Source organism: Eptatretus burgeri, chromosome 10, assembly GCF_056783735.1.
Source record: "Eptatretus burgeri isolate ZD-2024b chromosome 10, Ebu_testis_v1, whole genome shotgun sequence".
NCBI lineage: Eukaryota > Metazoa > Chordata > Myxini > Myxiniformes > Myxinidae > Eptatretus > Eptatretus burgeri.
The window spans coordinates 56,118,059-56,144,605 of NC_140970.1; the positions used below are offsets into that span (position 1 = coordinate 56,118,059).

The 26,547-nt window shown below is 40.2% G+C and overlaps 1 protein-coding gene and 1 long non-coding RNA gene across 4 annotated transcripts in view; one reads left to right on the top strand and one right to left on the bottom strand.

Annotated features, from left to right (window-relative positions):
- The window catches only part of LOC147018623 (uncharacterized), a 63,965-nt gene that overhangs the window by 10,144 nt on the left and 27,274 nt on the right, over window positions 1-26,547 (bottom strand). The window contains exon 5 of the long non-coding RNA XR_015062471.1: window positions 7,330-7,435. This is a non-coding gene — a long non-coding RNA (uncharacterized LOC147018623). The remainder of the gene's footprint in view (window positions 1-7,329; window positions 7,436-26,547) is intronic.
- Window positions 1-26,547, top strand: part of NWD2 (NACHT and WD repeat domain containing 2) — a 55,606-nt gene that overhangs the window by 10,121 nt on the left and 18,938 nt on the right. For all 3 annotated transcript variants that reach the window (XR_015062469.1, XR_015062470.1, XM_085898473.1), the window contains exons 2-7: window positions 4,631-4,801; window positions 10,193-10,281; window positions 18,991-19,107; window positions 19,238-19,441; window positions 21,131-21,275; window positions 21,563-22,155. Coding sequence is in view for 1 of the 3 variants with exons in the window: in XM_085898473.1 (XP_085754599.1) it covers window positions 4,684-4,801; window positions 10,193-10,281; window positions 18,991-19,107; window positions 19,238-19,441; window positions 21,131-21,275; window positions 21,563-22,155 (1,266 nt within the window). In the remaining 2 variants the exon portion in view is untranslated. The remainder of the gene's footprint in view (window positions 1-4,630; window positions 4,802-10,192; window positions 10,282-18,990; window positions 19,108-19,237; window positions 19,442-21,130; window positions 21,276-21,562; window positions 22,156-26,547) is intronic.

The following is a 26,547-nucleotide window of genomic DNA, read 5'->3' on the forward strand; positions in this document are numbered from 1 at the left end:
GCACACCAACACGACGACGAACGACCCCAAAGAACTCAAGACTCCAGCACGTAACGCACTGTCTCAGCACTTCATGAACTCTCCGAACTCCAAGCACACCACCCTGAGGATGGTGTCTAATTTATTCATCTCCCTCAGCGGGGAGGGGCCCTGGTGAAGCTGACGTCACTATCCGCCTTGATTGGACGGGGCTTCCATGGGTCCGCCCTTTCTGGGAAGGTTTCAGCCATACCGGGAAGCCCGCCCACTCCACACATGCGGACTCGCCAAAAAGGAACTACTGGAAGAGGATTTTACCTCGGACAGCGAGTCGCCGGTTCGGCGAGTAGGTGAACACGCGGTTGTTCAGCCCACGCGCGAGTAGCAAGCGAGAGGAGGGGCAAGCAGGCAGAGGGTACCGTGGGTTATCGTGGATTTGCCTTTGCAATGAAATGGAGTGGGGATATAAAGATTTATTCATCTAACTTAAAAGAAACATCACAACGCACCCCTTTGATTTCCCACTAAACATAAGGAGGGGTTCTGTCTACACATATACTTCATGGAATAACTGACTTGGGACACTGGTATGTTGTATGCAGACGGTCCCGAGAACCGTAACAATATATATATATATATATATATATATATATATATATATATATATATATATATATATATATATATATATATGTACATACATATACTTTTTTTAATATTCATTTTTTTTTTCACACACATTTTGAGAACTCGGGCAGGAGCATTTGAAACCCACACTATCTTCCTGACAAAGATCTGCCTGCCTGCATGCATGCTTGTACATGCAGCGACTTTTGCACCCCACCAGTCGGCTCACTCTAAATCTAATTTGTACATGCTCATTCCCTCAACTGATGGGAGGGGTAAGGGACCAGGGGAGGGTTGGAAGAGGGAGATAGAGTAGTGGAGAGAGAGTGGGAAGAGGAAAGGGGGGGAGGAGAGGGGAGGGGTCGGAGAGAGAGGGGTCAGTGTCAGAATGAGGGAGAGGGGTGGGAGAGACGGGGTAGGTTCGGGAGAGAGAGGGGTGAGGGGTTCCAGCAGATGTTTCAATTTAAATGGAAAGTTTAAGGATTGAGTCAGTCCCATGGTATCACTGAAGTTCTTTGCTGAAGTGCCATGACTGGCGAGAGTGGTACCAACATCCAGTCAATTGGCATGGTGACAATTGAAATCACCATATAACGAGGAACAGAGAGTGAGGATGAGTGGTTCAAAGTTGATCCACGTTGTCAGAGAGAGAGAGAGAGAGAGGGAGAGGGAGAGGGAGAGGGAGAGGGAGAGGGAGTGGGAGAGGGAGAGGGAGAGGGAGAGGGAGAGGGAGAGAGAGGTTGAGGTTGAGAGAGAGAGGTTGAGAGAGAGAGAGAGAGATAGGGATAGGGATAGGGATAGGGATGGAGATGGAGATGTAAGTAAATGGAGTTGTCACTGTTTGGAGAGGATGGTACAACACAGAAAAATAAGAGGTGGGAGTGGAGGGGAAGTCACAGCCAGAGGTAGTTCTGAGGTTTGGGATCTGTAAGAGAAGTACCTGACAGTGAGAAACGGAGTTCTTAATGGACAGTGCCACTGCACCACCAGAAAGTGGTTGAGTTTGATCAAACTGGAGGGGACAATAGCCAGGGAGAGGCACGAAGGAGCAGGGATGTCCTATGGGATGAAGGTTTCTGTTAAACAGAGGATATCCAGTTTATCGGCAGCGGCCTGGATTGAGAGATCTGTCAGGTTGGAGCGGAGGCCTCAGATGTTTGATTGGCAGGGTTGAAGCTGGTAGGGACAGAGAGGAGAAGGGTAGAGAGGGAAACTGAGAGGGGAAAGGGTACTGACATTGATGGTTTTGACACCATTAATGGATATGAAGGGGAATTGATTGTTGTGTGCACACAACCTCTGCAAAATTGACTTCTCAGGATTTCCAAACTGAACATACAGACACAGATTTCATAGGAGGGGTGGGAAAAATGTTTTCCATTGAAGGCATGGAGGAAAGTGTAGTTGTAAGTGTGAGAGGAGGGTGGATGAACTTAGCATTCAGAAGTGAAAAGGTTTTGTGAAATAAACCTTGTGAAAAAGGAGAGGAAGAGATTGTGATTAAGAAGAATGCATAGGTTGCTCCTGATGGAGTAGTCACGAGAAACAAGATGCATTTTCTAAAATTTTCTAAGAGCTTTTGAAGGAAGAAACATTTCATTCAATGCAGGTTCAGTTTAGGGATGTTGAAAAGGAATAGAGAATGAAGGAGGAAGTGTGCATGGCAGATTCAGTTTGTGGTTTTTTTTTTTGTCGTGAATAGTTTTTGTTGTACATTTTTTTTTTGAATGAAGAGAGGAAAAGGATCAAGCTGAGGGATCAGAACAACTGATCAATGCGACCCACAGTGGGCTCCTTCAGCATTTTAAGAACCATACTGGCAGGTTCATTATGCCACAGACAACGATATGAGCAAATCTGCAAAATAATTTCACTCTCAGGGATCTTCAGCACAACATTGTGCTCATATAATGTCCCATCCCTCCAATCTCTACCCCCCCCCCCCAACTCTCAGTACCCTAACTCTCAGAACTCTAAATCTCGTACCTGTTGTTCTGCATTACCCAGGCTTTTATAACAGTGTGACCACTCCTTGGCTTTTTTCACAAGATCTTGGCTATTCTTTGTTCACCTTGGCATCTTGGTTTTCTATAGGTTTTCTTGGCGTATAGGTTTTCTTTTGTCATCGCTTTTCCGAAACCTTGTGAATTCTTGGCTTTTTTTCATTGGCTCACCTTGGCATTTATGAAAATGAGGAGTGGTCACACTGTTTCATAACCCAAGCTTCCAGCACCCAAGCACTCAAAACCCAGTTCTCAGAATGCAGGCTCTCAGAACGCAGGCTCTCAGAATGCAGGCTCTCAGAATGCAGACTCTCATTAGACTGGCTCTCATGAAGAGAGTTCTCATGAAAATACAGGTTTCATAACCTTGCAACTTTCCTAACCTGACGTCTCTCAGAATCCTTGCTTTCCTCACCTTACCTATCAGAAAGCTTGCTTTCCTAACTCTATCTCTCCTCACTCTTGCTCTCATGACCTTAGCTCTAACAAACCTAGCACTTGTAAACCTTGTTCACAGGACTCCAGATCTCATAACCCAACAGCTCTCATACCCCAGCTCAAAGAGCCATAACTCTCAGAACTCAAACTCTCAGAACACAAGTTTGCTCATCATCCTATACTGTTTTTAAGTCTCACTCTCATAACCTTAGTTCTCAATAACCTTAGTTCTCAATAACCATAGCTCTCATTAACCCAAGATCTCATAAGCTGAGATCTCATAACAATAGCTCTCATTAACCATATCTCTCATTACCCACAGTTCTCATTAACCATAGCTCTCATTAACCCGAGATCTCGCATCCATAAGTCTCATAATCCTCGATCTCATATCCTTAGATATAACCATGGCTCTCATAAACCCGAGATCTCATAACCCGAGATCTCCTAACCCTCTCTCATAGCCCTACCTCTTAGAAAGCTTGCTTTCAGAAACCTAGATTTCAATCCCAGCTCTCATAAACCAAGCTCTTACAAACCTAGCCATCATCACCCTGACTTTCACAACTTGTAAACCTTGCCCACAAAACAATACTTCTCAAAACATTTGCTTATTTCCATAACCCTAGCTCTCATAACCTTGTTCTCCTAATGCTAGCTTTCAGAACCCTACCTCTCGGAAATGTAGCTCCCATAAGTATTGTTGTCACAATATTAGCTTTCATGACCTTAGCTCTCACAATCCTCACTCTCGAAATCCTATCTCTGTTAACCCAAGCTTTCAGAACCCCAGCTCTGATCCTAATGGAGCTCTCAGCATCTATCTCTCATAGCCTTAGCTCTTAAATCCTCAGTGCTCATATCCGAGAGCTCTGACATCATAAATCTGAAAAAGTTCTGAGAACCCAAACTGTCCCTCTAAAACACTCAACGTTTGCGTCTTTCGTGATGAGGCCAAAGCAGAAGGCCTGTTGCTCTCACATTACAGACAGGCATCTTTGTCTAGCTCACTCTCCTCTCTCACCCAACCCCCCCCCCCAACTCCCTTATCCTCCCAGCTTCTCCAGTATGCACGTGTCCAGATCTAGTAATACTCTCCAGGTTAAACTCTTACCATACACTTCCATTCATCTGTTCATCTTTTCTCCCATTTATGGAACTTGCTTTCTTGGAGGGTTCAATATTGCACTCCACCAGGGCTTTAAGCCAGCAGTGCTCACCATCTCTCATTCTCCCCCATCCATGCCCACAATATTTTAACCCCCATTAACCCGACCTCACTCTTCCCTTTGAATTGCAGGTTATGTTACCTCCCCTCCCCTCTCACCTCTGTTATTCTTCACTCATTTCCTTGCTTGTATCCAACTAGGGAACCACGGCCCACATCATGGTTATGCTGCCTTTTTACTTTCTTTGGCCTTGCTCTTCCATGAGCCTGATTTTGTCGACAAGAAAAAACGTATTTTCTTATTTTTCTTGGTCCATTTTCTATCCCCAACCTTAATATCCCCAGTTATATTGTTTTATTTGCAACTGACTCTAATGGCCTGAAAATATATCGTGTTTCTTTCATCACTTTTCAGATGTGTATGCGACCACAGCCCTGAAGGCCTCGTGGCAACACGGACACCAAGGCATGGCTGGGTGCAGACCGGGTGCACCGCGGCATGGGGTGCTGTGTGCAGAGTCATCCACATTCTTGATCTCAACACCGGCCCGCTGTGTCCGTGTGTTCATCAGTGCAAATGTAGAGGGTGAGGACGTGCTTGCAGCACAGCACTCAAATCGGAATATCAGGGAAAATTGAGGGCGAAAGAGGGTAAGAGAGAATGAATTGCAAGAAAAAATTGCGTCGTTTTCTTCAACAGTCCAATGCTCATGTAGTAGCTGCAACACTACCGTAATCAGACACCTGCAGAAAAATACATGAGACAACACCTGACGACTTCAGACAAACACAGCAACTGGGCATGGGGGAAATGATAACTTCCCAGGGCACTCTTGATACTGGCGAACCCACTGGCTTTCACCAATTTTAATCCGACCAGTCGGTATCGAGCAATTTGAGTAGGGTCTTATACTTTGTTGGCAATTCAAATGCCACCCTTTTTATTTGACCCTTTTTGCTGTTATTTTAGTTGTCACTTCCACTGAATAGCAGTTTACTCATATTTACTTCATACTGCCTCATTTGGCTGTTCCATCATTAAAACTCATGTTCATTCACTTATGTTACTTAGGGCATCTCTTGGAGCTACATTATAACAATGTATGTACAAACACAAAACTGAACAAAAAAAAGGAGATGCAAAAAATAATTTCTTCATCTGCAAAATAATGCCACATGCCTGGTGTTGGCTTAATGGTTAGGGTGACAGGTTTGGGATTCTAGGGACCTGAGTTCAAATCCTGCTCAGCCGTTGAATTTATACCAGGTGGGGTTGACTCAGCCTGTCATCCTTCCGAGGTTGGCAAAATGAGTACCAGCTTTCTGGGATGGTTGAGCCATTCCAGTATCCTGTGTAGGAGTGGCGACCCGTCCAGGATTGTGCCCAATAGCCCAGGAGACTGCTTCAGCAGCACCGACGCTCTGTACAGAGGATGGTCCCAATGGAATGGATTTGGAAAATAATGCCGATGGACTCCATAAAGATGGCAATTTCTCTCCCCCTCCCCCGCCCCCCCCCCAATTAGAGAAATACTGTAGAACTGGCTGGGGGTACAGCGGTACTCCTGATGCAGTTCTCTCTATAGGTTCAGGTACGAATTGGTAATTTGTTCATGGTGCCGCGATAGCTCGCCTATCTTCGTGAAGGACACCGTGGGATGTTTAATGTCCACTAACTAATGCCGACAGATAGAACGCCCAGTTCAATGTCCATCCGAAGGACGGCACATGCTGAGATGCCTCTCCCTGCCTGCGAAACACAAGGATGGGAGTTTATAGCTGGGTCAGAATTCAAACCCATGCTCGACAGGTAAGAAGTGAGTTTGCCTAGCTTTCGGCTATCCTGCCAGCCCACAAGAACTAACAAGCTCATAGAACAAGACAGTCTGAGCAGTTCGGATTGATAAGCGAATTTACAAGCACAACAGTAACTTTCAGTTTTTAAAAAAGAAGCAAATGCTGGTGTTGTGAGGAGATCACTATTATTATTATTATTATTATTATTATTATTATTATTATTATTATTATTACTAACAAAGACCCTGTCCTTATGGACAGGTCAATTTCCCCACTCTTATGACCTGAAATTGGCTGTTTTTTTGTTTAACCACCGAAAACCGTGCACAGCCAGAATACCACCACCAGTTTTCAACGCATTCCATCCAGAAGTGCACGAGTGCATCAAAGTCAAACACACAAACGGTGTTACAGTATTTAGTATTATACTTCCCATACTTCTATGATGTCGATGGTTTTCATGCAGAAAATTGAGGTATCGTAGAGTCCGGTAATACTCCATATAGAGGGATGATACGGGGGAAAAAGGGCTGCCCATTCAAATGTGTACACAATGATGCGCTTATTAACTACTATCGAGTGAAGACATAAACGTTGAAGAGCCATACCTTTTATTCTCGAACGTTTTCTGAACTACCAAGACTTTAAAAGACGCCAAAATACATTGCTAAAGTACCACAACGAGAGATCACTAAAACGCCAATTTGTACTTCTTGTGCTTCTTCCCCTCTCAAAACAATGTAAAACTGTAGCCCAACCAACCTCAATAACTGCTGAAGCCATGATGGTGATTCCAATGCGAGAAAGTTACTCTGTCTTTGGGCTAGTGCACGCAACCCAAAATTTAAATATATATCAAACATTAATCGTTTTATTACGGAAAGAAATCAGACATAAATGTGGACTCAACCAAACAAGCCCAGGATAGTGAGGGGGTGAAATGGACACTGGACAGAACCATTCCAAAAGCAATACATGTCCAAACCATCACACAAATCAACTGAAACAAGTATTAAAACAATTTAATAACATGGATGGATTTACTCCGTACTAAAATAACAAAATATATTAAACATTAGTCGTTTTATCACGAAAAGAAATCGAACGTAAATGTTGACTCAATCAAACAAGCCCAGGATCGTGAGGGGATGAAATGGAAACTGGACAGAACCATTCCAAAAGCGATACATGTCCAAACCAACACCCAAATCAACTGAGACAAGTATCAAAACAATTTAATAACAGATGGATTTAATCCATCCCAAAACAACAAAATATGCTAAACATTGAAAATAAATAGAACACTCATATTATTACCTGTGAAGTGTCGCCGCCGTGAGCTCGAGGTCATGTGACCGGTGGCATCCCCCTTCGCATCACTTGGTTGACTCGCCTCGTGGATGAATATGGTTTTGAATGCGTCCTAGATTGAAAAATCCAAATAATTGTTTCCATTACACATTGTAATGATATGCATATGTATAACCATCATGTGTTGTCTTTCTACCAAGTATTAATAAAATCGGTCTGTACATGTCCGAGATATGGTTGCAGAGGTACGCATGCACGCACGGACACGAAAGTCGAGACCAAATCCATAAGCCCCCGTTTCGGACTAAGTCCAACGGGGGCTAATATCATAGATGGATTTAATCCATTCCAAAACAACAAAATCTGTGAAACATAAAGCATTTTATTACTTACAAAAATTTTTTGTAGAAACAAGAAGAAAAAAAAACATTTTAAGAAAAATGTCAAAACATAGACGGATTAGGTCTCTAAAAAGCAACCAAACAAGGTCGGAATGACACCACATTACGATGCCACGATACAACACCATAATCCTCTTATGGATTACCATCACGACATCTTTTGACATTTTAATTTTGTTGTGGGATTGTGTTGGATGAAGAAGAACGAAGAACGAAGAAGAAGAAAAACAATGAAGAATGACACCACATTATGATGCCACAATACGACACCACAATCCTCTTCTGGTTTAGCATCATGATATCTTTTGACGTTTTTCATCACAATAGCCAACAGAGCAGGTGAAGAATTATGCAAATGGACCTGATGGAGATGAAGTATTTCTGGAGATGGTGATGGCTTGACATCTCTATAGAGAATGACCAAACTTACTTCATGTACATTGACAATCTGCACTTTCATCACATGTCATTATTGTAGACCTGTAGCTTTATGGAACCCATCCATCAAATGAGGCAAATCTGCGTCAATAGACAGGACATTTCAAGCAGTTTCCTATTGATAGAGTGGCAGGATTTTTGTTGTGGCCAAACGTGTTTTTGGGAAAGTGGTTGCACATATTTTTTCATAGGTGATCACTTTTCCCATGACAAGACGCAAATGCTACACCTTCATTACAGTACATGAACCATATCTGTCATCTAATTTATCTTTCATGTCAATGATACATTGTAAGATGCTGATGAGTTCCAAAAAGTTTAAGCCAGCTGAGCTAATATTTGAATAAAGTTCACTTGAATTAAATAAAAAAAAATTAATAACAATGGCTTTCACACCAGATCCAACATCATGATATTGTCATTGTTCGAGTCGATTAATCCGTATTATAATTGATCATTCACCCACGATACAGAGTGCAGTACATTGGCCAGTCATTCGTGGTACAGCCTTTAACTGACGGGGGTAAAGTTTGGATAAAGTACAGCAAGGTAGGCCAGTGAGGCTTTTAATCTAACACTATGCCTTGAATGGCTGGACATTGTGTTCCAAATCAGTGTAAAGGAGCAAATTTTCATTGCTTACTCTTCCATTCCAACTTTATGTTTTCCCCCCTCGACTCAATCCACAGTATTTATCGTGTTCGATTGACAGATTTTTGAGTCTCTTTCCTGATGACTCCATCTTTGCTCTTTACTTATTGGGGTTCCTTCTGATGACTGCAACGCAGCGTTTGGTCTTCGGTTTCATGATGTTTGTGCCATATCCTGATGCTTCGTGGACTGTGCTTCCCTGTTGACCGATCTCTGGTAGCTTGTACATGATGCTGCATTTGAGCCTGGGTAGTAACTGCTGAAATCGATCTGTCCGAGTTCTTCTCGTCATCTTTGTTCTTTGTTCCTTTCACATTTTTTTTCTACTTTTTTCACAATTCTCTTTATTGATTCTAATTCTCAATTTTTCTTCTCTTTCATCTCTTTTATGCTCTATTCCTCTCTTTTGTTTTCTATCTCTCTAAGGAGAAGTGAATTCTTGCAGAATTTTTTCTGCTCGGCCACTTGGCTGCGCCTGGATGGGTTTGAGGGTTTCGGAGTAGTGGCTGAAACCCGAATCCTATCCAGGTTCCTCTTGATGACTCCATCTTTTGCTCTTTACTTATTCGGGTTCGTTCTGATCTTCCTTTTGCGTATGGAAGCTTGGCTGCCGGTAGCTATCATTTTGTTGGGGTGTGACTATGCCGCTGATTCTGTGCCCCGATACCAGTACACTGGTGCTCATTTCGCCGACCTCAGAAGGATGACAGGCTGAGTCAACCCCACCTGGTGTTAATTTAGCATCCAACAGGGCTTGAACTCAGGACCCTAAGATCCCAAGCCAGCCTCCCTAACCACTAAGCCAACACCAGCTTGTTCCTTCTCATGACTTCAATGCACAGTATTTGGTCTTCTGTTTGATTCTGCTCTTTCTGCTTTTACAAGTTAATGGTTTGATTGTAAAGAGTGAGTGTTTGAACACAATATAATCTCGAGTTATCCGTAATGTCTCAGCATTTTTGGGGTCTTTTTCTATTTCACAACACCTCACAGTTTTGCTTTTTGATCATTTAAAGAGCTATGATGAGGGTCAATTGGGATTGTCAAAGGAGGGAACATGTAGGAGGTTGGAAGATATAATCCTTTCCCACCTCAAAATATTTTGATGACATTGATGATTGCTCCAATGCTCTGAGGATAATGCCGTATAGTTGAGCTGCATAATGATGCTATGGCTTTATGTTTGTCATTTGGGTCAGAAATCAGAATCAATTTTTTTTGTTTATTTTGACTTATTTTTTTGCCCAAGAAAAGATTGTTTGATTGGAACTTGAATTGAAAGTTTCACTGTTGAGTGTCTCACCATGTTGACCAAGCAAAGGTCAGCTCTCACAATATACCTGGACTTGAACCGACATGTCTTGGTTGTGCTTCTTCAGACACAGAGGCTGAGCGCCGTGCACTTCACCAGCACGTCATTCCCAAACTCCGTGAGTTTTGCCGGGACAACTACGGCTTGGACTTCCAGGTATGGCTGTGATTAGCGATTACTAGTGCTCACTGTTAGTTGTCATTTAGTGCTCACTGTTAGTTGTCATTTAGTGCTCACTGTTAGTTGTCATTTAGTGCTCACTGTTAGTTTCCCTGAGAAGATTGTGACGGGCCTTCACTTTAAATTGCTGCAATTCCTATAAGGATGGCTAACATGTGATGATACTTGGAAGGCCATTCCAGGATTTTGATCCAGATATGGTGATGAAGAATGACAATACATCTAACATAATCCATCATGAGTATTTGTGACTTTAAGCGAAACTTGGAGGTGATGTGGTTAGTAGAATGGCATCACTCTTTTGGTTTCTGATGAGACAATTTGTGTGACTGTGAGGACCGTGGGAACAGGGTGGGGTGGGGGGGGTGGTGAGTTACTGCAGTGCATCCTCTCGATAAGACAAACTGTAGTCATAGATCATCGATATGACAGATGGGATGGATGTTGGTTTCATAGACTAGGATCTTTAAATATTTGATGCTCGCAAGGAAGTGCAAACAAATGCAACAGGCAGCTTAATGTCCTCTCACTTTGATAATACAACACCCATACAATGAATATGGATGATATAATGCTCTCGGATGACAGTTAGAATTGAGAGTAGATTGAAATGATAGTTGAGTACAGACAAGATAACTGAGGTGACCGTTGAGATATTCTTCATTCCTATTTGAATTGTAAAGTGTATGGCACAGGCTGGAGAAAGGACCATTTGGGGAGTGATGATAGGATCATGTTATGCACTTAGTTACTTGGTAAAAGCCAAATTGAAAATGGATTTCAAGCAGATGAACACACACATGAACAGTTTCTAATTAAGGAACCTTGAACATTGTTATTTTCAGATTTAATGGTGTCACCATGGGAATACAAGTTCCAACATAATTGAAGATGTGCACGTTCATTGCTTCCTCAAGCCAGTCAGGGGACCACCAATACAGCAACCCTTGGGGTTGGGTTATCTCTGGAAACGGAACCATTTTCACAACCTTTACAGTTTCCAGTGACAGGAAAGCTTTGCTTGGAAAAAGTACAAAACACCTATTGCCTGATTATTCAGCACATTATAGTCCTGTTATATTCAGTGTTATGCCAACATAACAATCATGCAACAATAACATGCTTACACACTGTTAACAAGATAGTGTTTTCGTTTATATGATAAATAGCTTCTTGAAAATATCAATAATTTTTTTTTTGTTTAACATTCATTTTTTAATAAATATCGGACCACTGCACCTGTAGCTTATCTGGGCCCTGTCCTAATGTTGTAACCCAAATTTGGTAGCATGCTGACTGGTGGGTCTGGAGAAGAAGATTTTTGAAGGAATTTACTAAGTCGGCCATTTTGACCTCCTTAAAGTTATGTGACAGACCGGAACAAGCTTTGAAATTCCTGTTACCAGTCAGGAGAGGAATTCTGTCTTCAAAGGTGAAGCAAAAGACAAAATGTGAATGAGAGCAAACTCGCTGTTTGTATCTGGAACAAATCTGTAAACAAATAAAGGAGTCGGCCCTGAATTGACAGTTTACAGAGCAAGGCTGGGTGTGATGAAGAGACCGAAAGTGACATCTACAAAGTGATGAAGGGACGTAAGTGAAAATCCTGAGTACTTGGCAGGGGCGCTGCAACATCTGAATGATTGAGATAGATAAAATAATGTATATTGTGAAAACTGAACGAACATACCGTGTACGGAATAGTATGTTCAAAGCACGTCACTTGTCAACACATGATATCGGTTTGTGGCTTGTATTGAAATTGTAGTGTAAAATGTAAATTGAATTATGCACTTTATTTCATAAGGGATATTTAAAACAAGTCAGATGTGGTTCGACAGTTGGGTCACTTAAAATCCTTTCATGCGATGGTTGAGTGCCCTCTTTTGAGAGAGGTGCTCATTTGACATCAAGCCGAATGGAAGGCTAACAATGCATCCCACATAACAGTCACATTTGTCATGGGTTTGTGGCTTCTAGCTGTGATGAAGTTTGCTCGATTGTCCAATGACATATTAGACTAAGTAGAATGTCAGGGTGATACCGTTTATACTCTTGACGATTCATTGCACTCAAGCTGACATGGGAATTTGATTATGATCATTCATTCTCTTGACTTGTATGTTGTGAATATCTGCTGCACAGAGTTGTCTGCCTTAAGAACGCTCTTACGTACTTGCTGGCGCATCGTGTAAGTTACACTGTCATGTTTTGACGTCATACTTTGCTGAAGAAAGACAGGAATTAAAGGAAAGCAGAGTTTCTAATCTGATTATTTTAGAAGTTAAAGGTTTAATATATATATTAAACTGCTGGTGGAGTCTCGTGTGGCGTTGAGCATGATCCGATGAAGAGGACACACACCTGGCTTATCGTCCCGCTAAGTTCATTGAATGAATTTTTTTTTTCAACAAGATTCATTTTTCGACATTGAGACATTTTGATTTCAAGATTGGGATCTTGGGACATTTTGACAAAAAAAATTAAAAAAACTTTTTCTACTTTCTTTTTAGAAAACCAAATATGGCATCCAATAATTAAAATGAGTAATTATGCTACATTGTGTACATTACATAACAGTAGCTGGTAGATCTGACAAATGCTTACCGGATCCTCTCGGAAGCTTGGAAAGCATTTTGCAAGTCCTTGTTATATAAGGATAAAATTTTTATTACAATGATCTCGTTTATTTCCATAAAACGAAAGCACTGAGAAATGCGTGAAAGGTACACCGTTTTCTTAATTATCAAGTTCCATCAAGTCATGGCCGACTCGAATATATTCAAGCACTGATTTGTTTGTTCTTCTTGCTGTCCTTGGAATCCTTATCCATTCATCTCCAACACCATTTTTCAAAACTATCAATCTCTTTCCTTTCTTTATTTTCACTGTCCACGACTCACATCAATACATTGTAACTGGAAATACCAGAGCATTTACCAACCTTCTCTTGGTTTCTGTTATCACATCTTTGTCTTTCCTGATCTTTATCGATCCTTCCCAATGTTCTCCCCAATGATAACCATCCATTCATTTCTCCTCCACATTCTCCACTCACTTCAACCTTCGAAGCAAGGACGATAAAACTTTCCACTATTTCCACATGATTGTTTCCCAAAGTGAACACATTGATCTTCTCAGTTGACACAATTTCATTCTTCTTTAGGTTTTAAGAAAGAGCAGCCTTTTCACTTTCCTTCTTCACTGTCTGCAGCAGTTTCATCAAGTTCTCTTTACTTTCTACCAACAGAGTGATATCATCAACATACCATAGATTGTTGATACATCTTCCTCCAATCCTGACTCCAGCCTCGATGTCATGAAAGTTTGATTTCCTCGTGATGTACTCACGATACCGATTAAACAAGTGAGAGGAGAGAATACACCTCCTGTCTGACTTCTTTTCCAATTCCAAACCATCCTGTCTCTTCATACTCTCTTCTTGTTTGGTGAACAGGTTTCTAATCACACATATCAGGTGCTCCGACATCCCCATTTCTCTCAACAAAATCCACATCAATTCATGATTAACGAAATGGAAGGCTTTACTATCCAATCTATAATACAGAGATACGCATTCCTTTGATATTCCCTTGCTTTTTCCTTAATAAATCTCAGATTTGCGATTTGATCTCCAGTTCCTCTTCCTCTTCTGAAACCTGCTTGCTGAACTGGCATTTCTCACTGAATGGAGTCTTCTATTCCGTGTTGAGTGATCTTCAGCAAAATCTTGCAAGCATGTGAAATCAAGGCAATGATTAGGTTATTTGAACATTCTCTTGGACCCCTTTCTTTGGCAATGGTATGTAGATTGACTGCTTCCACAATTTCGGCCATACAATCCTGCTCCACATCTGTGTACAGATAGTTAAGTTTTTGATTGCCTCCTCCCCAATACAACTACCTTAGGGTTTTATTGGAATTCCATCAGCACCTGGTGCTTTTCCATTTGCCAGCTCTTCCCGGGCTGCATGTACCTCACATTCCATCACTATTGGTTCTTGCTCATATTCTTTCTTCGAAGGTTGCCATCATATTGTTATCTCATTTGTACAGAGTTTCGGTATAGTCATTCCATTTTTCTTTCACCTGATTCTTCTTTCGGATATTTTCCTGTTCTACTGTTAGGACACCAATCCGAGATCTAAACTTTTCTGTAATCTCCTTGATCTTTACCTCTGCCACCGGAGGTGGAGTAGGCTATGTTTTCACCCCTCTCTGTTTGTTTGTAACTTGCAAAATCGAAGATTTTTCAAGTATATTGGTCAGTCAATTTTGTTATTCTGTCTTTGTCCGTCTGTTTGTCTGTTTGCCGCCTACAGGTCACAATTTTAAACCGATCTTCACGTAACTTCACCAGATGGTAGAGTTTGTCATAAGGAAGAAGCCTATTGTTTTTGAGGTCAAAAGGTCAACATAGGCCAATGGGCAACAACTTAGGTGAGATTTCTAAAATCCTCAGTTTTCATCCGATTGACTTGAAATTTGAAGAGGATTTATACTCCAGGTCAATAAATTCAACCAGCCAATTATTTTTGAGGTCAACATCGACCAAAAGGTCAACATCGGCCCAAGATCAACAACTAAGGTGGTATTTATAAAATCCTCAATTTTCAACCAATTGATTTGAAATTTGAAGACGATTTATATTTCAGATCACTGAATTCTACCAGCCAATTATTTTTCAAATCAACATCGACCAACAGGTCAACATAGTCTTAAGGTCAACAACGTTGGTGGTATTTCTAAAATCTTCAATTTTCATCTGATTCACTTGAAATTTGAAGAGAATTTACATTTCAGGTCATTGAATCAAACCAGCCAATTATTTTTGAGGTCAACTTTGACCAAAAGGTCAACATAGTCCCAAGGTCAACAACTGAGGTGGTATTTCTAAAATCCTCAATTTTCATCTCATTGACTTGAAATTTGAAGAGGATTTGCAGATCAGGTTACTGAATTCAACCACAAATTATTTTCAAGGTCAACCTCGGCCAAAAGGTCAACATTTGCCGAATTTCTAAAATTGTCAATTTTCATCCGATTGACTTGAAATTTGAAGAGGAGTTGCATATTTGGACATTTAATTCAACCACCAATTATTTTTGAGGTCAAAGTTGTTTCATGGATTTTGCAAGTATCGTGCTCTGCATGTCGTCTTCTTGTTTGTTTGTCTGTGTGCAGGATATCTCAAAAAGTTGTGGACAGGTTGGGTGTGTAACAAGAAAGAATTGATTCAATTTTGGTGAAGATCTAGCTCTGATAATTTTTTTCAATGATTCTTCACCATTGATAGGGCTAAACCGACATATAACATGATATCTCATAAAGTTGTGGACGTATTCAGGTGAAACTTGGTGGACATGTTGGGTATGTGACAAGGAAGAATTGATTAAATTCTGGTGAAGATCTGAATCCGGATCCTATAATTTTTAAATGATTCTTCAACATTGAGAGATAGGGCCAAAAACGATATATAGAGTGATATTTGAAAAATGTATTGGGCCCGATATGTTCCCGTGGATCAGGCATTGCGTGGGGGAGGTATGCGCTCTACCGAGTGTCCTTCTAGTTTTAAAAAATATCTCGTTTTTCCTGCTCTGTTGTCACTTTCTATATCTATACATGAATCTTTAAAATACGTCTTTTTGTCTTTCCTCGCTTGTCGTTGGAAGTCGGCATTTAGCAGCTTAATGTCCACTCCTGATATGCCTTTGGTTTTCATCTCTCTTCTTCTGTCATTTCACCATCATTTTTCTGCTGGCTTTTAGGATGTTGTTTTGGCCTCTTCTTTTACAATCTCTTCAACCTCTTGCCACAATTTGTGTGGCATTCTGTCAACCAAGTCCAGCTGTACAAATCTTTTTTTTCTTTTAACCTTTATTGCATATTGTTTAGATACATTTTGAGGTCATAACTGGTGGAGTTTTTCATTTTTTCACCTTACTCTGTTTGATTCGAGTTTTGCCACAAGGGGTTCATGATCTGTTTCACAGTCTGCACCTTTTAGTGTGTTTAGACTGCGTAGCACTTCTCTATTCTATTGCTTAGAATGTAGTCACTCTGATTTCTATGTTGTCTATTAGGTGAAGTCCATGTGTTGTCTGTGCTTGGGTTGTTTGAACCATGTGTTTGCAATTACGAGCTCATTCTCCACCCACAACTCCAGCATTCACTCCCTGGTTCATTTTGGATACCAAGTCCATGCTTTCCTGCAATCCCTGGTGCTCCTTCTTCTCCAACTTTTGCATTTCAATCTCACATAATAATTATACATCTTATTTTGGCACTTGTTCTTTCAGTTTCTGCAACTTTCTAAAAAACTCCTCCCCATTTTCTTCATCTGCTGCAGAGGTTGGAGCATATCTGAATGATGGTGGTGTTCACTGAATGTCTTTTCAACCACACTGATATGAACCTATCATTGATTGGGTTATATTCAAGTACTCACGCTGCCATCTTCATATTGCAAATCACTACCACTCCATTTATTGTCCCCTGCCCCTCCGACAATGTCAGAGATGGGGGACATTAAAATGACCTCCGTCTGACCGACTGACACTCGAATGACCAACACCTGATTGACTGACCGATCAGCCGTCCTTGTACTATTGTGTACGTGATCTTTCAAAAACCGTTAAACGTTTAGCTTTCCTATTACAAACGTTTATTCCTCATGACATTATCTCAACCTGATTAGATTATGGCTGTGATTGGCTGAATTCTGTTGCCATGGCAACCATCTTCGTTAACTCAGCTTGTGTACGCGATATTTCAAAAACTGTTTTGGATTTAGCTTTCATATTACATCGATCTATTCCTCATACCACCCAAAAAAGGTGGGGGACCTGAAGTATCAGCTCCTTGTTGTATACAATTTTCTCTCATCCATTGACCTAATATTGCATTTTTTCCCCCAATTTTGTGAATGCGAAGTTCAGAGTTTGACTTTCAGTTTTGGTGACCTCGGCAACTGGATTTTCTTGCTGGTTTGATCCAGTCCTGTCATAATGGCCAACCCTACTCATCAAAATACTTTGCTCTTCCCCAGTCGTCATTTGCTTGCTTTCAAATCTGGGGGGTGGGGGTTAACATCTGGCACCATAGCTTTATCTCTTTGACACCATTTTATGCTAAACACAAAATGTAAACATAGACTGACACAGCACAAGGAAAATTCTGTTTTTAACCTTAATTTTTATGTCCCTAATGTTTAAAGCCAATCTTACACTACTATTTATCTTATGGTCCCAATTATTCCCACCTTCTTGTGGGGTCAGCCAGGGGAAATTATTGGCCCAAATCTTTCATGAACCGGTTTGCCAGGCTTGATGGTCAACTGAAGGTTTGGAATTTGTTCAGGGGGACCCACATTAACTCACTAACTCTTCGTAAAGGACATGATGCGATTTTTTTTATGTCCACCAACTAACTTTGTGATGCAATGCCCTGCCTGCAATCACCAATCTGAGGTTGCAGTCGGGTCAGGCATACAACACAAATTATACAGCTCAAAGGTAAATGTGCGACAGTTTTTACATCATGTTGGATTAAAACTATCTCGTAAATAGCAATTAAAATAGCAGCTAACACATATTTAGATGTTTCCATGGAATTTATTTTCTAAAGTGATGCATTAGTTAACAGTATCACAAAAAAACTCTTCCTTGCATTATCCCTTCATTGATATGAGAGGTATACAGTTTATAATAAAGAATAACAATTGATGGAAGGTGTGAGCCACAGCTGATATAATTCTAATAAACTAGTCATAATATGACATTAAGAACTTTTTGTTGATCATTCTTTTTAAAGTTGGATAATAAAGTAGAAGGATTCTCAATTACTGGAGTTTAACCCAAAATATATATTGATAACTGCACCTCTCTGTATGCCAGGAACATGGCTGAGATAGAACCCATGATCATTACCCACATCAATAACAGGGTACTAGCTCATCACAGTGAAATTACACCTGTTTGTTTAAGGGAAAGAAATATTCAAGAAAAATGTCAAGCCTGTAGTTCTCGAGTCAAAGACTCTGACTCAAGTCGCATTTTATAAAGAGAGGTCGAAGTTCTTCATGTTTTATAACGAGACTCAGGAGGTCATGAAAGACTCGACATCAGCACTTCGGTGAGGACTCAAACCTTTAGATTCAAGTCTTTAAATCTGAAACTCGATTCAGTGATTTTCAAGTCATTGGAACTCTAATTATTGAACACATCTCAAGAAAGGATGGTTAAAGTAAATAATATGGGAAAATAAAACAGATTGGCATTCGAGAGAAACTTGTGTGTCAAGGGGATGTCATTGTGATGTTGGAATATGAGAATTAAAAATGAATTAATTTGCAATTGGACCCTTGAGACTTTGGACTCCATTCAAGACGATCTTTGAAGCTTGGACCTCAACTCATGAACCAATCCTGAAGACTCAACTCGAGGATTTGTCAATCACTCTTTTGTATAATTGGCACTATTATAGTTGTATCATCAACATGGACATTTGGGTCATCTCCTGGCAACTTGTTACAATTTATTTCAGATAAACTTCAATTTGAGATGTATTATTCTTCCATGACTATTGTCATAATAGTTTTTTTAAAGCATATTCTTTCTTTCAGATTTGTTTTTTTCCCCCATTTTGATTGCTGTAATTGATGAACAAATCGATGTATGGCAGGCTGTGGATGTGTACTGGGGTGTGGAGCTTGCAGACAGGGATGATGCTTGTGTACAAGCACTGCGCATGAGTCTTCTGGATGAGTGCATTCGTACATCCACAGGACCCTGCTTTGTGGTGCGTTTGTTTTTTTTTTGTTTTCAGTGTCTTTGTTGGTCTTCTCCCCTTTCTTTTTTGTTCCACTGTTATCAAAAAAGCTATCAGCTGGACTGAATACAACAGCAAAGACATTGCACATGTGTTACAGGGATTATTGGGTGAGCGGTATGGAGAGCCAGTGCTTCCAGGGCAAATTGAAGCAGCTGAATTTGAGCGTCTGCTAGAGGGGGCCCTTTCTGCTGGACTGGATACACACTTATTGGACACGTGGTACCGTCGAGACGAGAATGCAGTGCCGCCAGCATACTACCTCCTTCCTCGCTCTCATTTGCTCAAAAACTTTGACAACTGTGTAAATCGAGCATATCCTGCACTTGGTCATACCTAGATTATCACTTGGCGAAAAAAATTTTTTTGCCAAGTATGTTGGGCTGTTGCATTTGTCTGCTTGTCTGTCTGTTTGTCACACGATTTTGGCCACAGTTTTCAAGCAATCGTTCTGAATTTTTTTGTGTGTAGATGACTGAACAAGGACAGCAACACTTAATTTTGGTGAAGATCTGAATCCACACCCAGATCTGAGAATTTTTCAAGTGATTCTTCACCATTGAGAGATAGGGCCAAAAACGATAGATAGCACAACATCTCAAAACGTTATGGATGCATTCACATGAAACTTGGTGGACAGGTTGGGAGTGCCACAAGGAAGAATGTTTTCAATTTAGAAGAAGATCCGAATCCAGATCTGGATATGAGAATTATTTAATTTTTAACTGATTCTTCACCATTGAGAGATGGGGATAAAAATTATATTGTTTGATATCTCAAAAAGTTGTGGACGGATTAGGATGAACCTTGGTGAACATGTTGGGTGTGCGACAAGGACTAATTGATTCAATCTTGGTGAAGATCTGAATCTGGATCCGGATTCAAGAATTTTTCAAGTGATTCTTCACCTTTGAGAAATAGGGCCAAAAACAATATACGTATAGCACAATCTCTCAAAAGGTTATGGATGGATTCCGCAGAAACGTTGTGGACTGGTTGGGTGTGTGAAAAGGACTAATTGGTTCAATTGTGTTGAAGATTCGAATCCGGATCTGGATACGAGAATTTTTTAAGTGATTCTTCATCATTGAGAGATCGGGCCAAAAACTATGTATAGCATGAGATCTCTAAAAGTTGTGGACGACTTGTGAAAAAACAAGGTGGAAGAGTTAGTTAGGTCACAAGAATAAGCCGATTCGATTTTGGTTAAGGACCAGTATCAGTTCTGACCTATCAGTGGGATACAAAATTTAAACTGTTCAACCTGGCGGGGGTATGCGCTCTATCGAGTGCTGTTCTGTTTCGCCAAGTGTCACTGAGTGATTTTTCATATTTGCTGTAGCTCAGTCAATGAATCTACAAAGATCTTCCTGATTGCATTATTGAAGTTCCAAGCTAACTTTGACATCACTTGTGTATTTGGATCTCATGATATTGACATGCAAGAGGTCCTACATACTTGCTAAACAGAAGTGGCACTTCTTCTCGCTGTCCTCAGAAAAATCTAATTTTTACCCACAAAAGATAGCCAACATTTGGAAGGCATTTAAACCCTCTGAGCCATCACTTTCACTTTCAGACTATCACTTTCAGACTTGTACATTTTGAACAAATATAATCCATAATGTTTTGTTTTCAAAGCTGTGGTTAATGAACAAAGACTATCATTATGATTTATACGTAACGTAATGTACAAAGGAGATTATGATCTGATCATCGTGTTTTGTGATTATGATCTGATCATCATCATCATCATCATCATCATCATCATCATCATCATCATCATCATCATCATCATAATGCAATTCCACACATTGTTGTATACTATCTATGTAATTAATCATGAGCTATATGCATGTATATTTGTGATGGATTTTTTTTCTTTGTGGCCATTGTTGCTGCAGGTTTAGTCTTGTTATTTATTGTTACAGTTAACTTTACATTTGAAATTTAGCCTCAACTGACACTTGTGTTTGTGTTATGACTCGGGCAGTCAGATTCCCAAGCAATGGCTGCAGATCATGAGCAATGGATGGGCATCTCAGCTGACATCAAAACCTTGCTGCGCTCATCTGCATCCGTTTGTCAGAGCAAAGGCCACCTGTCAATTAACCAGACACAGAAGTACTTCATGTCAGGTATTGTGCAGGCTTGGTGATACAGATTGAGAAGCGTTTGCTTCACCTTTCCCCTCTAATGACAAAAATCGTGAAACCTCAATGTTACATATGCTGCATGCAGTAAGGTAGTTAACATTGGACATGGAACTTGTACTTGTGCCCTATGGGATTTGTAGCAGTGCTTAGACTTTTCGGTTATCCAGACTGTTCAAAGGTCATCAGTAGGTTTGGTTCAGAAAATAAATTCTGCTCAGCATGATAAGACTATGTTCACAGCTGTTACTATTTCTCACAATTGTTTTTAGGCCTTGAGGAAGAGTTCACATTTGCTTTGGGAGAGCGAGCTACACCAGGAATGGCGAAGCGCTGTGTTTGCTACATCCGTACCATCCAAGATGCCGAACGCTTTGCTGCAATACCACAAATGGCACGCTACCTCGACTTACCTGGTGGCATCAAAACTGGACGTGACCCACAGGCTGTACAGCGTTTACATCGGCTTCGAGACTCTTTCATTCCAGCATGTGTGAGCGAATCAAAGTTGCGAGTGTACTCCTCGAAGACAGTGTGTGACGCTCGCCTTGGTTACACAGAGTCTTGTGAGCAACAGTATGTGGAAGGTCTTTGTCGCCAGTTCTATGAGGACATGATCGATCTTATAGAAATGACTGTACCCAAGGCGTATGAGGCAGATGCAGATCCAGCGTATGAAGAAATTGTCCATCATGTATCTCTGTGTCGAAGTCTACATGCATTGTATGTGTATCCTGCTGATGCTCTACGATCCATTAAGGACTATGTGGTGGGAGGAACACGGAGGACAAAAAGCTCTCCATTGGTTGTGTACGGAGGGCCTTGTAGTGGAAAGACTGTGCTAATGGCAGAAGTGACTGCACAGGTAAGAATTAATCCCAGAAATGTTTATTTCGTTCAATTCGGCAATTTTGATTCTGCAATGTGGAAATAGTGGACGTATGCCTTTTCTCATCTGGCCATAATTACCAGGGTTAAAACCATTTAAGAGCCATTAAAATTGATGAGTAGCAAGCAAGATGACGGAAAACCAAAAATGATGCAGAAAAAACAATGTAAAAAAACAAGCAATGAAAAAAAGGATGTAAAAAACAGAAAACAATGAAAAACACAAATTATATTTAAAAAATACAATGAAAAACAAAATCGATGTTGAAAAACAGACTAAAAACAAAAATGATGTTACAAAAAGCAATGAAAAACAAAAACAATGTAAAAATGATAAATAAAACCATGTAAAAAACAACAAATGAAAAACAAAAACGATGGAAAAAACAAACACTGAAGAACAAAAACAATGGGAAAAAACAATGAAAATAAACAATCAAATACAAAAATGATTTAAAAAAAAAAATTAAAAAACAAAAACTATGTAAAAAAAAAAGAGAAAAACAAAAACAATGTAAAAAAAACAAACGAAAAAAAGATGTAAAAAATACAATTAAAAACAAAAATGATGTCAAAGAAACAATGAAAAACAACGATGTAAAAATGATTTTAAAAACCATGTAAAAAAAAAAACAACAAATGAAAAACAAATACTATTTTTTTAAAAACTATGAAAAACAAAACTGTAAAAAAAAAAATGAAAGGCAAAAACGATGTTAAAAAAAAACAAAACAAAAATTATGTTTAAAAAAAAAACAATGAAAAACAAAAATGATGTAAAAAAAAACAAATTATAGAAAAAAATTTGTAAAAAAAAAAAACAATGTAAAAATGATAAATGAAAAACAAAAACGATTCTAAATATGATTGAAAAACAAAACTAAAGAAAGAAACACAAAAACAATGTTTAAAAAAAACAAGCAATCAAAAAGAAAACGATGTAAAAAAAACAAACAATGAAAAACAAAAGCAATGAATTAATTATTCTATTTTACACTCTCTAAGCTTGGTACTGAGGTGGTTCACCAATGGGGGGGGGGGTAGGGGGGGCTTTTCATTATGGCTGGTGACCCTCACGTGTTCATGCAGAAGGCTCTAAAACAGAAGTTCTTTGGAGTCTAAGGGTTCTCATGGAGTCTATGGGATCTTCAGTGTCTTGGGGTCATAAAGTGTTAAAGGGCATTTGGAGTTTAAAGGGTCTTTGGAGTCTTCAAGCATATTAGGGTTGTAAAAGGTCTTGAAGAGTTTTAGGGGTCTTATGAGTCTTAACGGGTCTTCAGGGTCTTAAAGATCCCCTCTTAAGGGAGCAGGAGACAAGAGGGGTGGGACAGGGAAGCACAAAACAGTGGGGAACAGAGACATGAGGAGATCTGTGGAAGGGAGGGGGATGGGCTGGAGTACACAAGATAGACACTACAGGGGTTTTCAGGTCCTTACACGACAGGGACTTTCAAGAAGGAAAGTAGGGAATTTGAAGGAGGTGGATTTGGGGTGGATTAATGGGGCTAGAAAATATCAATTCAGATACGAGTTTTTTTTTTAATATCTAAAATGATTCTTCACGATTGAGCGATGCGGCCAAAAACGATAAATAGCATGATATTACAAAAAGTTGTGGACGAGTTATGACAATACTCGGTGGATGTTAGTTCTGTAACAAGAACAAGCTGATTAGATATTGGTTAAGGTCTGGATGCAGATCCAGCCTATCAGTGGGATACAAAATGTAAACGGTTCACCCTGGCAGGGGTATGCCCTCTACCAAGTACCGTTCTGGTTAGATATGCAACATGTGCTGCCCCAATCTTGGCCATTTTTTTCTGAGAATATTGGTATTTCCTGAAAAGGTAGAAAGAATTTAAAATGTTTGAAAAGATCAAATTGTTGTGACTTAAATAGTGTTAATATAAAGGTGCTGAAAAATTATTTGAAGAAACTATCATCTGCCAGTAGTCTGCCTCACTCTTTTTTTATGAAACAGTGAGGCTCTGGAAGAGCTGAATGACAGGGGTTAGAGGTTGACAATAAACTGTAGGAGAAATGATAGACTAGGGATGGAAGCTTGGGCAAGGAATAAACAGACTCGTAGCATATTAAGTAGGGATACAAGGACAGGACAACTGCTCCGTCCCGCTCTTCCCTCCAGGATGTCAATCAAGCAGTGCACCATCACCAAATGTCATCCCCAATTCTGAAACATGATCTTTGTTACCCCAATTAATCTTTCCTAATCCAACCCTTTTACTTGCTGGTTTCATGGTTTCAGTGCCCCCGTCCCCCTCCACCTTCCATATTCCCTTCATCCCTCTCATATTTTGTTGTTCGTTCATCCTCTTCATGTATGACCCACTGTCAGTTCTACCTTGCTCTTCCATAAGCCTCGATCCTGAAAGGGGAAAAAGATGGGGGATAAGTATACAAAGGACATGTGAACAGACAGAAAAAGCTGACAAACGGGGAAAATGTTTAAAAAGAGTGGATTGAAGAGGTTAGTCGGTGAAAATAGAAAAGTCGGGAATACGAAGAGGGGATGACCTGCCATTCAAAAGAAATGGAGGGAAGAATGTGACTGGATGGACTCAGCAAGTGATTTTACATGTGGGGAAAAGAGGTGGACAGAAGAGAGGATGTTGCAGTTAGCCTATACTTTTAGTAGTAGGGTATCAAGGTAATGAAATGGTGTGGCTCATGAGTAACGAGGACACTCGGTAGAGCGCATACCTCCGCCATGTAATGCCTGATCCACGAGAACATATCAGACCCAATACATTTTTGAAATATCATGCTGTACAGTACTATATCGTTTTTGGCCCGATCTCTCAATGGTGAAGAATCACTTTAGAAACTAAATAATTCTCGTATCCAGATCCAGATTCGGATCTTCACCAAAATTGAATCAATTCTTCCTTGTCACACACCAAACCTGTCCACAACTTTTTGAGATATCCTGTACACAAACAGACAAACAAACAGACAGACAGACAGAAAGGGGTGAAAACATAACCTCCTTCACCTTCGGTGGTGGAGGTAATAAATAGCTGAGAGCAGAAGTTGGAAAAGCCCATTGGTCCACATGACCAATTTCAGGATTTTTGTGCTGGACATTGGGAGCATTTGGAAAGAGAGAAACACCACGGTCTTAAGGGTGAACATGCCATGGGAAAACAATGTTACAAGGTTAAACTAGATCAGCTGATATCGGCCTATTTACAGTATGGTTAGTGTGAGTGTTTGTGCATGACAACCTATAGCAATGCTTAAACTAAATGAGAATTAAAAATTAGTCTTGCTCGTCAAGGCTAGTGTCAATATGCATGACGGTTAGGGAGAACATTGTGTGACGTTAATTAAGAAGGCTCTATCCAAATTCAGTGGGACCTATATTTGATACATCAAGCCAAGCAGAGGAGATTAATCAGCATGATCATTATGGGCATCGATGCTGGTGACATTGTTGCTTTAGAGGGTGGAAATTTTCACAATGGCATTGGGCATCTTCCAAAGAGATTTTGTATAATGTCCAAGTAAAGCAAGAACATGCCACTGATTAGAAGCTTGGTGTGTGTTCAAATTCTGCAGCCGTTTCTTGTGAGGTAAGACGTTGTTTGAATATGAACTCTTGCGAGACTTCACTGAAATTGACACTTCGGAAACATTCAGGTCATTGATTGACTCCAAATCTTTTCCAGCCTGGCTGCAAGATTAGGGTCCAACGTTGGAGACAGCTTTTGAAACTTTGCGGCGTTAACCCTTCTTTGAAGCGAAAAAAACAAATATGAGTTCCTCGAAAAATCCACACAAACACTCCTTCTTGTATGCAATGCTTACATTGGAGGGGGAAAAACCGATCGGTGGAACGTGGAAGTAAAAACTTTCCGAATGATTGTAGACATTAAACAACAGCCGATAAAGTTGATTTGACTGCAAAATCTAGTCTTGGCAAATATACCTGTGGCTAAAAGGAATGCTGGATCGCTGCTGACGAGGGAAATGGTTAAATAAAGCTTACAATTTAGTGGTACAGCTCCCTGGTAAAATTATTCACACTCAGCAATTATCATCTTGGGGTTGGTGATCGCAGGAGACTCAAAATAGTATGAACAAGAACCATTCTTGCTCGTAAAGGCCAGATTCGACTTGCGTCAGTGGACAGGTACAACGATGGATGAAATCAACACGCCGTTGATCGAGGTTATGCCAACCATTGTGGGAAGCAAGGAGAAGCTGACGATTTGGGAGTTAACCCTTCATCGGAACAAGAGTTTAATTTTAATATCCTCTTTTGCTCGAATGAAGATTAACACTCCTTGCTTCCCATGGCAGTTAGCATACTTCGATCAATGTTCATTCGATTCCATCTATCCTTCTT